General features: G+C 37.0%; 1 protein-coding gene across 1 annotated transcript; it reads right to left on the bottom strand.

The window, feature by feature from the left end:
• Positions 1–1239: 1239 nt before the first annotated feature.
• Positions 1240–9910, bottom strand: LOC110709106 (sec1 family domain-containing protein MIP3-like). Its single transcript, XM_021887319.1, has 7 exons — positions 9296–9910; positions 7248–7391; positions 6565–6714; positions 5557–6042; positions 2189–3706; positions 2039–2107; positions 1240–1689 (listed from the first exon to the last, which is right to left on the bottom strand). Exons 1-7 carry the CDS (start codon positions 9341–9343, stop codon positions 1561–1563), a joined length of 2544 nt encoding a protein of 847 aa, XP_021743011.1. The 5' UTR covers positions 9344–9910; the 3' UTR covers positions 1240–1560.
• Between the last annotated feature and the right edge of the window lie 3964 nt (positions 9911–13874).

Below are 13874 nucleotides of genomic sequence, written 5' to 3' on the forward strand. Positions count from 1 at the left end.
CCATTCCGCCTTTTTTTTAAAAAGAAACCGGATGCACCGCCTCCACAAGAAAAAATTACAGTTGTTTTGTACACAATGTTCTTTTTGCGTTTTTATAACTCTTGTATTTTGACTGGGTGTACTATGCTCATGGTACACCCGAGTGTATGATGAAATTTTCATATAAAATGACCCCCAAAATCTTACCCAAGTAATTTATGCGACAAAAAGAATAGTTACACACAAATCAAAACATTCTAGAACATGGAAAACGAAACACTTTTGTTTTGTTTTTTTTTGCTAATTTCCAAGCTCAATTTGGATCGTTGGACTAAAATGACTCCCTAAAAACTTAACGCATGGAACATTTTTGGCACGCAAATCAAGAAAACTTAATTGAATGTCTAACCACTAACGGTTTTTTACCGGAAAATATTAAGGCGCAGCAAAAAATATTTTTTTTTTTTTTTTTTTTTTTTTTTGTGTTTTTAGTGATAATAAAATAAAATAAAGTTAAATTTTAGATGGGTAATAAAAATCATAGTGGTGCTTTTTAGTGGTAGTAAAAGTCAAATTTGCTATAATTTTAATTAGAAGTTATTCAAGTTCAAAATTAAGCCACATACCTTTTAGTCTAAGATTCAACACTTAGGCACAACAATTGAAGACAACCAAAACTGTATAGTGTATACATATACCCTAGAAGGAGAAAATACAAGTATCTCAATATGAAATACATATCATGTATCTCAAAGGGGTATATGTGTCTTTTAGCTAGTAAGATGGCGTTAAAATTGTAAAATTGTTTAGAATATCATTGTATTCAAGCAAAATCAGAATAGCATCAATGGAGGAACAAAAATCAGAACAGCATCAATGGAAGAACAAAGAGCATCAATGGTGGTTGGGTTAACCATGCTCTTAATTTCTCTATTTTTCTTAGGGTTTTCATTCGCCACCGGAATTCAGACAGTTTACGTTGGTGGTTTACGAAATGAAGCAACATTATTAGGAAGGAGGAAAAACGATATGAAAATGAAGGGGAGTGAAAATGGAGCATAGTGTTTGTTGAGAAGAGGAGCCAACCTAGAAAAATAGTACATTAAAAAAGTATAAAATATTCATAAAGTTCCTTCTATTTACATATTTGCTATTTTGAGATACAAGGATACTAGGGCTCCCTCCCCCCAGAAGCACCTAGAGATAGATATGAAATACTTTAGTACACAAAGGAGTATGGACTAATATAAGACTGAAATGTGTGAAAATATTGTTAAATTTTCGCTTAAATTTCTTTCCGTCAGAAAAAGACAACTCCGGATGACAGATGCAACCAAGATTGGCAGCTGCAAACAAAGATTAAGGCAGCTTCTCAACTAACTTAAAGAAAGACTAAAATTGCCTAAAATACAATGATCACTTACCTTTAATATTACAAGCCCTGCCAAAAAAAATATCTATATTAAATAATTATTACAAAAAAAAAAAAAAAAAAGATGCATGTAAAAATATACAACAGATGTGTAGGTAACCAGCGCTGAGATTTGGGGGGAATCAGAACAATATCTACAGAGCTTTGAATTAGAAGTAACTAGAATTTCCTAGCAGTAATTCAAACATGTCATCAGGGGTAAGAAGTGTTGTGCCACCAACTATAAGCTCGATATTTGGCATATCGGTTTCAGACAGTGCCTCAAAAGCTTCATGTACCTGGTGATATGTAAAGGAAGATGATCAGGTCTCCTGGAATTACTCAACCAACTAAAATAATCCGTCAACACAAGATTGTCAAATAATTTCACTTCAAAATAGGACACTTCTCAAGCCAAACACTCGAAACAAAAGTGAAAAGATTTCAAAGTGGTTCCTACATGGCTCTCAAGGTTTGCATGTATTCTTAATTTGGTAAAATCTTGAAACAAAATTAATTGGAATAACTGTGGAGCTTAAAAAGCACCAAAGCAGCCTTACGTAATTCACAAGCACATTGATAGCATGAAAATATACTTGCAGAGGTTGACTGCAGGCAACATGAATGAAATATTTTCAAATCACTGACCTCTTGGCCGTTGGTACCACCTATAACAAAAACAAGGATAATGTTTTGGTCTGCAAGACTAGGTTTTGCCTGCACAGATGACAGTATAAAATGAGCGAGTAACATTCAGAATTCAAGTTTGTATTCTTAAAGAAACTGTTTCTTCCTCACCTGGCCAAGGCCAAATCTTCCAAAAAGTCTTCCTACAGCTGAAGAATGATGCTCTAATCCAGGTACATCATATTTTCCCAGCGCTCTCAATAATAGCTTATATAGAAGACCTTTATTTTCAAAGGAATCACCTCCAAAACCAACTTCTGAGGTAAAAGAACCTTTTCTTAGTGGTGCATTCCTACTCTTTAAACCAGATAATTTGTAAAAGAACCTGAAAAGGCTATCAACTCTATCGCGCAACTCCAGTTTGAGCTGCATGTCATCATATCCTTGTTCTTTATTACTAGCACTATCAGCATCTTCATCACCCCATTCACCCCATCCATCACCATCAAAATCATCAAGGGACAATTCCTCCGTAGCCTTCAATTCCTTTGAACTGATTTTACTCCGATAAGCTTCAAGATCTTCAGCAAGACCCTGTATAAATTTGAGTTCCGACAATTCTGGGTTCTCAATTATTGCATCAACAATGGCTTCCTTCATTAAATGCTCTTCCTGCCATGAAAAAGGGCTAGTAGATCCTGATGAGGGGAAATTTTCACCAGCCAAAATATAGCCAGTTATAGTAAGGAGCAATGCATCCTTGAAAGAAATCAATCCTTGTGAGGACTTTGATTTTCCACCTTGAGATCTAGTTAAAAAGCTTTTATTGATCAAGTCCCCTATTTGAGAAGCAAGGCTTTGACTTGTGTCTCCAGCAGAAACGTGCAACATTTTCTCTGCACTGATGAAGGCATTCCATTTGTCAGAATGTAAGTCTTCCAGAGCAACCACTGTAGCAGCAGCCAACTGGATAACCCCTTTATTTTTAAGAAAGGATGAGTCAGTTGTAGCCAGCGCTTTTATCATGGGTTCCAACTCTGACTTTGTGGCAGAACCAGGTCGAGTTTTCACATTCACAGATATATTCTCCTTCCGCAAAGTTTCTTGGAGCCACTTCTTAACAAGTACAGACCCATCCTTCATTCGTCTCCCTAATACAGCTTCCAAATAGGGTGTTCCATGGAAACTTTCTGCAGCCATAAAGGATCCATCAAATAAATGCTCTATGAAGCCAGAGGATTTCTCATCTTGAATTTTGTTGCTTAGGTCAATCAGGTCCCGGATCTTTGAATCAGTGCTGCTGGAATTCCAGCCCTGAAGGAAAGCTTCAAAATTTTGCAGTAGCTGAAAATTATCAGTTCCGTAGTCTTTTTTGAAAACATTGTCAAGAGGTATGCGAACATCAAGAGGTGCACGATGTACGCGAGTATTTGGATTTGCCTGGGCTTGTGAGTTTCTTGCATGCATAGAAGGTGATTTTTCTCTACGTGGTAAAGCAGAATAAACTCTATCAAAAAATGAATCAGTGTGGCTACATGGGGTCAGGAGATCAAGGGTGCGATCAATCAGCAACAAGCCTGCCGATCTTTTACGTCGACCTACATCATAAAGGCTCGACATATCTGTCAATAATCTTCCAACAATTTTCGATTGATCCCCGAAAGAAAATATTTCCAATTTTAGATCCATCTACAAATCAAGAGAGGAAAAGAACATTAAGTAGAGAATAATAATTTTAATGATGTCCTAAACCAAGATTACAACCACCTATACCACCAAACAATCCAACATAGAAAAAGAAATCACTGTTGGTAAAGTCAATTCAATTTTAAGTTCCATGCAGGTAATATAGACTAGGCCCTCCAATACCACAGAAGCACAGAGAACTCTGAAATTGTTGGTAACTTGCTTATTGTCTGATACTCATGAGGAAAGCACTTCAAAGATCCACACAAATTTCCTCAATTAAGTTTCACAAACATGCTTGATGTACTTCTGTGGTTTTGATTTCAACAGCTACCAGCCAGCCTAGTATCAAAAAAATATTCCCTTCTCTTCTATCACTAATTCGTATATTTGAAATAATTAACAACTATGCTGGACTCTCCCCCCATGCCCACCAACTCACACACGTACACAAAAGAGGGGCGGAGAAGACAGACATGTAGGAAGGAAGAGATTGATGTAGAAATGTAGGAAGGAATATATTAATGTTGCAGAAAGTTAATTTATATGAGAGCAAACGTGTGAGGATGAAGAAAGAGAAGAAAATGACACAAGGAAAGGGGTGGCTACATTAGGTCCCATACAGCATTATTACGAGTGCCAAATGAATTGTGTTAGACTTCTGCCTAATCGCAAAGGTGTAGTGTACTTCCTCCGTTTCTCTAAAATTGATAAACTAGGATGTTCAAAGAGAATTATAACACTTCTCTTTTTGGTTACTTTTACAATAGCCCATTTACTTTAGTCATACTTTGCCACTCTTTCGCTCTACTAGTCTATCATCCTTTCTATCTTCTTTAGAATATACTTTTAGTAACCCACTCGCTTTCTCTCTCCTATTGCCAAAAATATTGCATGTTTGTTTAAATAGCAAGTTTTGCATTTTAGAGAAATGAAGGAAACATTGAAAAGTGCTTGATTTACCTCTAGACCTCTAGTCACTGCATGAACGTCCCAATTAACCTTAAAAGTGCAAAGGCACTTTGTAATAACATATGGAGAAGTTTGAATATTAATTTAGTTCCTAAAAAATTTAAGTGTACGTTCTCCTCGTAGAGAATTAGATCATAGAAAGAAGACAAAGCAGTGTAAAATATATTAAGCTTATGTAGGATATAACTTTGTTACCAACATCAGCAACAACCAGCAGTTAAACATATAAATATATAGTTCCTGAATATTTCTTGCTTAATTCCCTTTTTATTGGTAAATCTGCATTCTAAACATGCACTCCCTCTGTTTCGAAATAATTTCTATTTTAAAACATGGCCCACCTTATTTAATACTTCTTTCAAAGCTATTGCCACTTACATTAATTTATTATTTTTTTATCATACAACATTCCACTAATATACACTATTTTATCATTATTTTCTTACAATATTCCACATTTTTCACTTAACTCTGTTACTTTTCCATTTATCATATAACCATCAGATCAAAACAGAAGAAGCATGTCACACCTACTATAGGAAATAAAACAAATATTTAACAAATTTACTGTTTTGTGTATGTGTGTTTATGTAATAAAATATGTATGGCTTGAGGAACTAGAGTAGAGGGTTGAGGGTGGGGGAAGAAGGATAACTCCACTAGAAACTCAGGGCAGAAATATTGAGACATAGCATAAATGCAGCAGGACACTAATAGCTTTATTATGACTGTTAATATTATCTATTGTGTCACATATATCAACTCATAGATGTTTATATATACTTGCATGGCAAATAACAAAAGCTAAACCAATTTAACAAATTAAAGTATGTCAATGACAGCTCAACTGGCAGCTAAGTTAAAAAAAAAAAGTGTCTTACCTTAGAAGCCAGATAGTAGAGAAAATGGGCTGTAAGAGTAGCCCCAGGAACATCCTCACCATCAGAAGCAAGACCGGTACTTAGTGGGGGCAACCCAGGGCTGAGTGAATGCTCATGCGCAGCTGACAAGCTAGCTTGAGCAACAGAACCTCCAGAAGGTAAGACAAAGAAATTTGGTGACAAGGGGCAATATATCATAGGGAAGTGCTGCACAGACACGGCCAACACTTGTTCTCTCTGCTTAAGATTATCTTCATTGACGCTTGACACACTAGGGCTAGTGACAACATGAGAAATGTCTTTATCATCAAGTTGGGCCCAACCTTCCTCCGAAGCCAAGTTTTCCAATAAGTTTTTTTCATCCAACCGTTCTGACTTTGTCTTGTGTTTATTCAAAAGCTCTTCATAATCTTGTATTAACAAAGATTCATATTCTCTAAATGCATCTGGGCCAAGGGGTGAATCTGGATATGCTGAGTGAGCTATCTGGGAATGGGAAAAATAAACTTATTTAATCACACAATGTAGAAAAGAAAGAATAGTATTATAAATCAAAGGTGAAGCTCTCTCACTTTCAGTTTTAGAAACAACAAACAAGCATTTACTCCAGAATGGCATTTTAGAAGTTAATTAGCTGATTGAACACTAATTTTTTTCCTTTTTTCTTAGAAAATTGAAACTAACTTAATATATCTGTGGACAAATAAAATGAGTGAAATACTCCCAAAAAATAAATGTGGAACTACAAATTTCCTGTAACAAATCAATGTAAAAGCAACAAATTTCACTTACACACAAATCCCAATTTAATTATGGATGAAAGTTGTTATAAATTACTAAAACAAAGATCCATGAAGCCATCCAAAAAGCCCACCAATTTCAAAGATTAATGAAGCCATAAAACAGTGACCAAAAAAAAAAGTTCCAATGGAGAAAGGAAGGGAAGGAAGCAATGGAAAGAGACTAAGAGAGAGAGGGAACAAAGTATCCAAAGCACAGCAAACAAACCTCTGAGATGGAAGTGAATATGCAACAATGCTGAATACTTGGGTGTGCTCCCAGACAACGTAAGACATAACGGTGCACATCACTCAAAAGGCATGATGTAATAACAACCACTTTCGTAGCAGAGTCTATTGTTCCATTCCAATCAGCAACCTAATGCACCAAAAATAAAGTCAACAGGTTCTTTCTTGAATTTGGTTAAGTTGGAGCTACATGGTAAACATCATAATATTAATATAAGTTCATTATGAAAGCAATAAGAGACATTCCCATCATCTTCCATAGGTAGGAAAGAAATTAGGACCAATACGCATGCAGAAACCAAAAATAACACATACTGAAGCACCGAAATTTTAAGATTGAATAATGTCAACAAGATATTATCTCTTAGTAATTTATATAAGTTATTCATCATCTTCATAAATAGGAAAGAAACTACTCAAGAACACAAATTCCAAGATTGAATGATGACAGCATGGTATTATCCCTCAATAATTATAAACTGATTTCTTCCCCATGTCTTTCCTCCACACATCAGGCCAGGGATGTTGCACATCTAACAGCAGGGCAGAAGAATTGAAGAAGCAGAATGCCATTATTAGGCAGTTCATCATCCCATCAACATTCGCAAAAAAAAAAAATTCCTGGTCCCAAAAACAAGTAAAGTGGAGATCATATATTCTTACCATGTCAAGCGGGGACATGTTCTCCAAGCAACAAACAGCACGTGCTCCATATTCCAATAACAAAGAGAATGCACCAATAAATTGGAAACTCTCTGTGCATCCCGCATCTAGGTAAACAACAGCCTCATGAAGGTGTTCTGATATCTACATATATTTCAAGCAAATACCATCAGAGAACTACTTTGCTAGCTAGCAGCAGACGGGAATAGTAACATATAATTAAATTAATAAAAACACTGACACTCCATTTCTCCCTGAGAAAAACAGGCCATAATTGCCCTCAATCTGTTTGGATTGTGCAAAAAATAACAATTCATCTCAATCTGTTCAAAATTTGAACATTCCTGTAAGACAAAACCCTAACAAATTCAAGGAATACTACTGAGTGGCATAGCAGAGAAAAACAAAACTTTTTACTTTTATAGTATTTGGTTTTTTAACAAAAGTTTTAAGCAAAATTGTGGTACCAATAATTTTAAGCAGTGTTATGCAACATGATTGGAAGAAAAGCACATCAAAACCTATTTATAAGAAAAAGGTAATGCTCAAGATGGCTCAAACTACCGAGGGATAAAGCTAATGAGTCACACCATGAAACTATGGGAGAGAGTGATAGACTTTGAGGAAATGCACGAGGATCTCACATAACAAATTTGGGTTTATGCCGGGCAGTCTACCATGGTAGCTATACATCTGATAAGGCAAATAATATGATAGGCAATGGAAAGGGTTTGCACATGATTATCATTAACTTGGAGAATGCTTATAACAAGGCACCAAGAGTCCAAGAGAAGTGCTTGGATGGCCATGGTGGGCAATGACTAAGAAGGCTATTCCTCATAAGTCATAAGTATATAGGTCTAGTTAAGGATATGAATCGAGACATCAAAACAAATGTAAGGACTTGTTGTGGAGTAACGAAGGATTTCCTTATCAGTTTTCACTATTAAACTACCAAGGGTCTCCATTAAGTCTTTTTCTCATTTAAGTAGTATTAGATGAATTAACAAGATTTATCCAAGGTATGATACCTTAATGTATGATGTTTACAGATGAAATTGTCTTGGTGGGTGATATTAAAGTTGGGCTTTATGCTAAATTAGAGCAATGAAGGCAAAATCTAGAACCTTGGGGTTCAAACTAAGTCACAACAAGAATGAGTGCATGGAATGTATTTTAGACACTAGGAGGTAGTCTAGCAAAGATATAGTGATATAGATGGCAAGAAGGAGCCGATGAGTAAGTGTTTAGGGTAGATTTTGTAAGAGAATAGAATATTTGATCCAGATATAACCCATGAGAATCCTCATTGACGAGTACAAGAATTAAAATCCTACTCCGTATGTCATGTAAGCAAACCATCTTGGCTATCAATGCTTCAATCATTTCAACTCCATTCTTTAAAATAACTCTTAATCATACCCCATTAAGAGCATGCTAAGACTGAGGGCAATATACTAAGGGGTAATAAAAGTCAGGCCAAGAAAAATAAATGTAAATAAATAATCATCATCAATCATCTCCAACTTAGTTAGCAACATAGAGTACAACTATAATCTCCTTCGCATCGACACTCCACTTCTGCTCAAGTAATTTCTTAAGGCAGAAGCTAGAATCCATCAGCAATGGTGAATATCAACAATTCAATTCCAAAGTTCATAATTTGTTCGAATCAATGCACTTCAAACATAAGGCACACAAAGCAAGAGCACACTCGAGTTCAATCCGACTGAGAATAAGCATTACACTTGTGCAATCACCTCCAAACAAACAATTCAGTTCATCATCAATAGCTGAAACTAAGTTCAAATTTGCAGTAAAAATAAAATCTTCCTATGTTCAAATACCAACTCAAGCCCAGAAACTTAAGTTACCCCAAACAAAGGCATTCTATACACCATTGTATGACTAAGAACAACCTAACATTTGATCGATAAATTCTAGGGCATTGCAAATTCAATACAATCAATTCAATCAAAAAGCACAATTAAGTGGAAAAACAACCCAAATTTTTAAAAGAGGAAAAAATCAGGAAGAAGAAGATTTACCTGTTGTATGGAATCAAGGGATGACTTGATTACATTAACAGTAGACATTATTAATCATCCCAGATTCCGAAATCGAGGGAAAAGTTTGAAATTGAACCTAAAATTGGGGAAAGATAATTTGATATTGAAATTAATTTGATTTTGATTGAAAAATTAGATAATTAAATCTAGAGAAAGGATTGTAAGTTGAAATTATTAAGGTTAGAAGTAAGAAATGCAAGTGATGACTGCAATTATTGGGGAAGAGTGAACCGGCAACGGTGGAACTCCGGCAGGTTAGAGCGGGTATTCAGGGATATCGTAGGAAATGTTCGTTTTTTTTTTTTTTTTTTTTCACGGATGTTTGTTGAGTATTAGGGGTGAACATGGTCTGGTTTGGTGCGGTTTAAGTCTAAACCAAATCAAATTGCAAAATACGATTTTGTCAATTTTTCAAATCAAACCATATTAGTATTGAAACCAAACCGTAATAATGCGGTTTGGTTTGCGATTTACAATGAGACGACATTTTTTCCTAAAAATTATCAAATATTAATAAATTTATAATAAAGTTCAAATAATTAGCCCAAAGGGATTAAATTATACTACAAAGTTTTAATAAAAAAACAACCAACTAATCAAGTGTTAAGTGCTAACACAATAACACATAATAAAAATAATACATAACAAAAAAAAAACAGTGGAAAATAAGAATGAGTATAGAGTGATTTTTCATGTTTTTTTTTTTTTGTGTTTTTAATTTTTTTATAATATATAATAACTATTTTAATTTATTTAAAAATTATATAAATAATAAAATGCGGTTTACTGGTTTACGGTTTGGTTTGATTTATAATTTTTGAAAAACCAAACCAAACTGCAAACCGTATTTCCCAAAAATCGAAACCAAACCGTATGCCAAATCAAACCGCTAAAATGCAGTTTGGTCATGTTTGGTTATGGTCCAGACCAAACTGTGTACATCCCTAATTAGTATTATTAGTGCTCCCTCCGTCCCATAATATACTTCTTATTTGTGTGTTTTTCACGGTATTTAAAAAATAAGAGGAGAAAGTGAATAAAGTATATTAATAAAAGTGAAAAGTTCAATCGTAGACAAAATGAAGTTAGAAAGATAAAATAGAAAAAAGTAAGTGAATAAAATACTATACATTAATAAAAGTGTAAAGTTTCTGTCTGTTGAAGTCAAGGCAACTTTATATTCATCCACTTTTTCCATAATAGTAGTGTGCAAGAGGAAGGGGAGGAAGACAGTTGGTGATTGTGCTTTAAATGGGAAAAAGGAATAAAATCTTGAAGTAAGGCTTTCAAACGAATTATACGGGGGGATTTCATTTTTTAACAGAGAATAAGTGGAGAACTCTGTTAGACTTAACACTGGCCTATAATAATAACTCTAGGTAGTTGAGTTATTTTTATCGAAAATAAAGGGAGGAGGGGAATGAGGGAAGAAAGGAGGGGGAGCAGGGTTCCAACAAGGATTAAACTCCCTGAAGTGAGACACATTCACACAGGTATAGTTTGTGTCTCGAGGTTGCCTATGTGGCAAGCTCAACACCCTACTCTTCTTGAAGTCAACTAAATTCAAACATGCCTGGTCAAAGGAGCCTAACTGGGATACAGGAAACAATAAATTGGTAGTTGGGGGGGGGGGGGGGGAGGAGAACAGAGGTACCTTGTTGTTCTTGAGAACTCTGTTCCCTAGTAACAGCGTTTTGGAAATCTTTGTTAGGCCCAACACCTTGTACTGTAGCCTGAACCTCCATCTCTCCCAGACTTCCCTTTGTAGCAGCTTGATTTTGAGGAGTCCCATGACTAATTACCCTTGTTGAGTCCCATAGCTCCAGCTTCCTTCTCTGTCGCTGACTCTCTGTAGTTGTGGGTGGGCTAGTCCTTGTACACCATGTACTCGCGAACTTGGGCTTCTGCTGGACACGGAGAGGTGGCTCCATGATCTTTCTGAGCATCGACTCCCTGTATTTACCCATTTGTAAGCTTGAAATAATAACTGGGGTAAGGTCCTGTAAACCCCTTCTCCCACGGATCGAGTTCATGTTTATGATTTTACCATCTCCCCTGTCCTCATCACGGTGTTCCTGGATCACCCCCATCGCCTTACTAGGCCCTGGGCTAACTTTTGGTTTTTTGTTGCTACCTTCTACAGATACAAGGTTTAGAGTACCCTGTCCACCCTCCATTAACCCTCGTCTTTTAGGGGCTCTAGTACTTGGGCCTGAATCATGTGAACTATTTGAGCTAGAGGATCTTGAAGAATTAGAGTCCTGGCTGTCACTTCTGGTGCTAGTTCCCCTATTACTGGTCTGGCAATGTCGCTCTTGATTACTCCCATTCTCACTTGGTTGGGGGGAATTGTGAGAGACAGGGGTATGCAGTGATGACTCCGAGGCAGGGGAGGGGTGAGGAACTACGTACCCGCAGATTAACCCTTGTTGTTCTGAAGCAATCTTTATCCGCCAATCCCGTAATCTTCTTTGTGTATAAAGGAGTGGCTGGTCTTGCCAGAAGCAGGTCATGGTTAGTGCTACACAAGCTCTTGATACGATTAGTGACCTCTCTATGAGCTAACACTTGAGGTATCTTGCACATTGGCATCCTGTGCCCAATTCTACCACAGTCGTGACAGTATATAAACACTCCTTCATACCTTAGGTGCACCCACAGGGATTTTTATGGTGTAACCTCGTAGAAGAACCCATGCACTAGGGGTCTTTCAGCTGGAAAGGAAACCTTAGCTCTTAGAATACTATGAGGTCTATCCTCCATGGATTGTTGGTCAAATCTAATGACCCTCCCAATCCTTTCCAAAATTCTGCTAGCCACTTGAGGTTGGCATTCTTCCAGAGGAAGTCCTTCAACTCTAATCCAAGTAGAAGCTTCCGAACAGTCCAGATTAAGCACACTTGTTCCCATATGCCAACTTTTGAAGCTGATAAAAGCACCCTATAGGAAGCTGATCTCATGGATATTAAATTATCCCTATCCTCCCATGAAGTACTGAACAAGAAAAACAAATCTTTTGAGTGACTCACTTTCTGTACTGTTATGTTTTTGTTCATTTTCCATAGATTGTCTACCCAATTCTGGAGTTGAACTTCACTAAACTCCCTGGCATCCCAAACTTTGGCAACCACTAAGATTGCATACTTGTCCACATATTCTGGATAGTCGTACGACATTTTTGGAATCCCAACTCCTAGCCTATTCAGATGAGATTTTGTGTAATTTGAGTACATACTGTTACTAGAAGATTAGAAAGAAGGTATGGGGATACTATAAAGCGAAGGAGACAACTTCTCTAGTCAAACTAGAGAGAAAGAGAACACTCTCAACTAGAGAGAGAAACCTATTAATTCATTACCTAGTAATCCAACTAACTAGCTTTTGCTTGATTGCATCTGTTGCCTTAATTAATTAATAGCCATAATTAATAATAACGTCACTTGAGTATAAATGCCGGTTTGATAAGATGTTTGGGAGATCCATAAGATAAATGAGAAAATGAAATGGCATTAAATCTTTTTTTTATTTTCTGTAAAGGCTATAAAGGAATAAGGGATTACTCTGTAATAATTAGGGTGTTGTAAATTAAAGTGGTTGCATTGATTCTTGAAATATGATCGCATGTGTTTCGGGGTTTTCTGATGTCCTGCGGGAGAGTTACAATTCCGAGACTGGAACCGGACGCCTGTACCTGCAAAATAACGGAGACTCCTGGGAGCTCCGCCTCCAACGGTCAAGTTAGTACTTGATTAAGGAGTAATTAATGCGGAAATTAAAGTGATTAGGTCTCTCTAGGTGAGAGTGATTAACGTAGGTAATCTGCTTTGTTAGCGAGATCAGCCGGTTATTACCGTGTGTAATTAATGTGTTTTTTCCGTAATGTTTCTGTTCTCTTTTTGTGATCCCCTTAATGAGGATTAAGGGAGGTATTTATAACCTTGGGAAACGTGCCCATCCTAGGTTTAGGTAAACCTAGGGCCGATTGGGCTTCCCTCGGAAGTTGGGCCTGGGTGGCCGGTTTCTCCATTAGGCATGGAGTATGCCACATGTCTTGACATAACAGGTCCAAGGTGGACGAATAAGCGCGTGCCACGTGGGAAGCCCTGGCTGTTCCAACTGGGGGACACTTGGCAGGACCTGATTGGTCCACGTGGCGCATTCCGATTGGTAGGAGCAAAATCCCCTAATCATTTGCCCCTCACAGGTGGCACGTGATTGGTCACGTGTTACCTGTGACAGGTGTCGCACTGTAACAGGCGACGGCCTGCTACAGGTGTCAGTCGGCGAAAGGACGAGAGATTTTCCCGCCCAAATTTTGAATTCTGAAAGTGACCCTTCGCCTTCTCACTTCGCCTATATAAGGGAGAGTTGTCTTGAGTCATTTTCACACTTTGAGAACTTTTTGAGAACATTCGGACCCCTGAACTTGCTCTGACATTTTGGACCTTTTCTGCCTACCGCCTGTTCTGACAAGCCGACTGCACCGGATTTCCAGAACTTCATCAACCGTCACTTGTTCAGGTAACTCAGCTCTCTTACTCTTAATTTTCTTTTTATT

Source organism: Chenopodium quinoa, unplaced genomic scaffold (genome assembly GCF_001683475.1).
Source record: "Chenopodium quinoa cultivar QQ74 unplaced genomic scaffold, ASM168347v1, whole genome shotgun sequence".
Taxonomy (NCBI): Eukaryota; Viridiplantae; Streptophyta; class Magnoliopsida; order Caryophyllales; family Amaranthaceae; genus Chenopodium; species Chenopodium quinoa.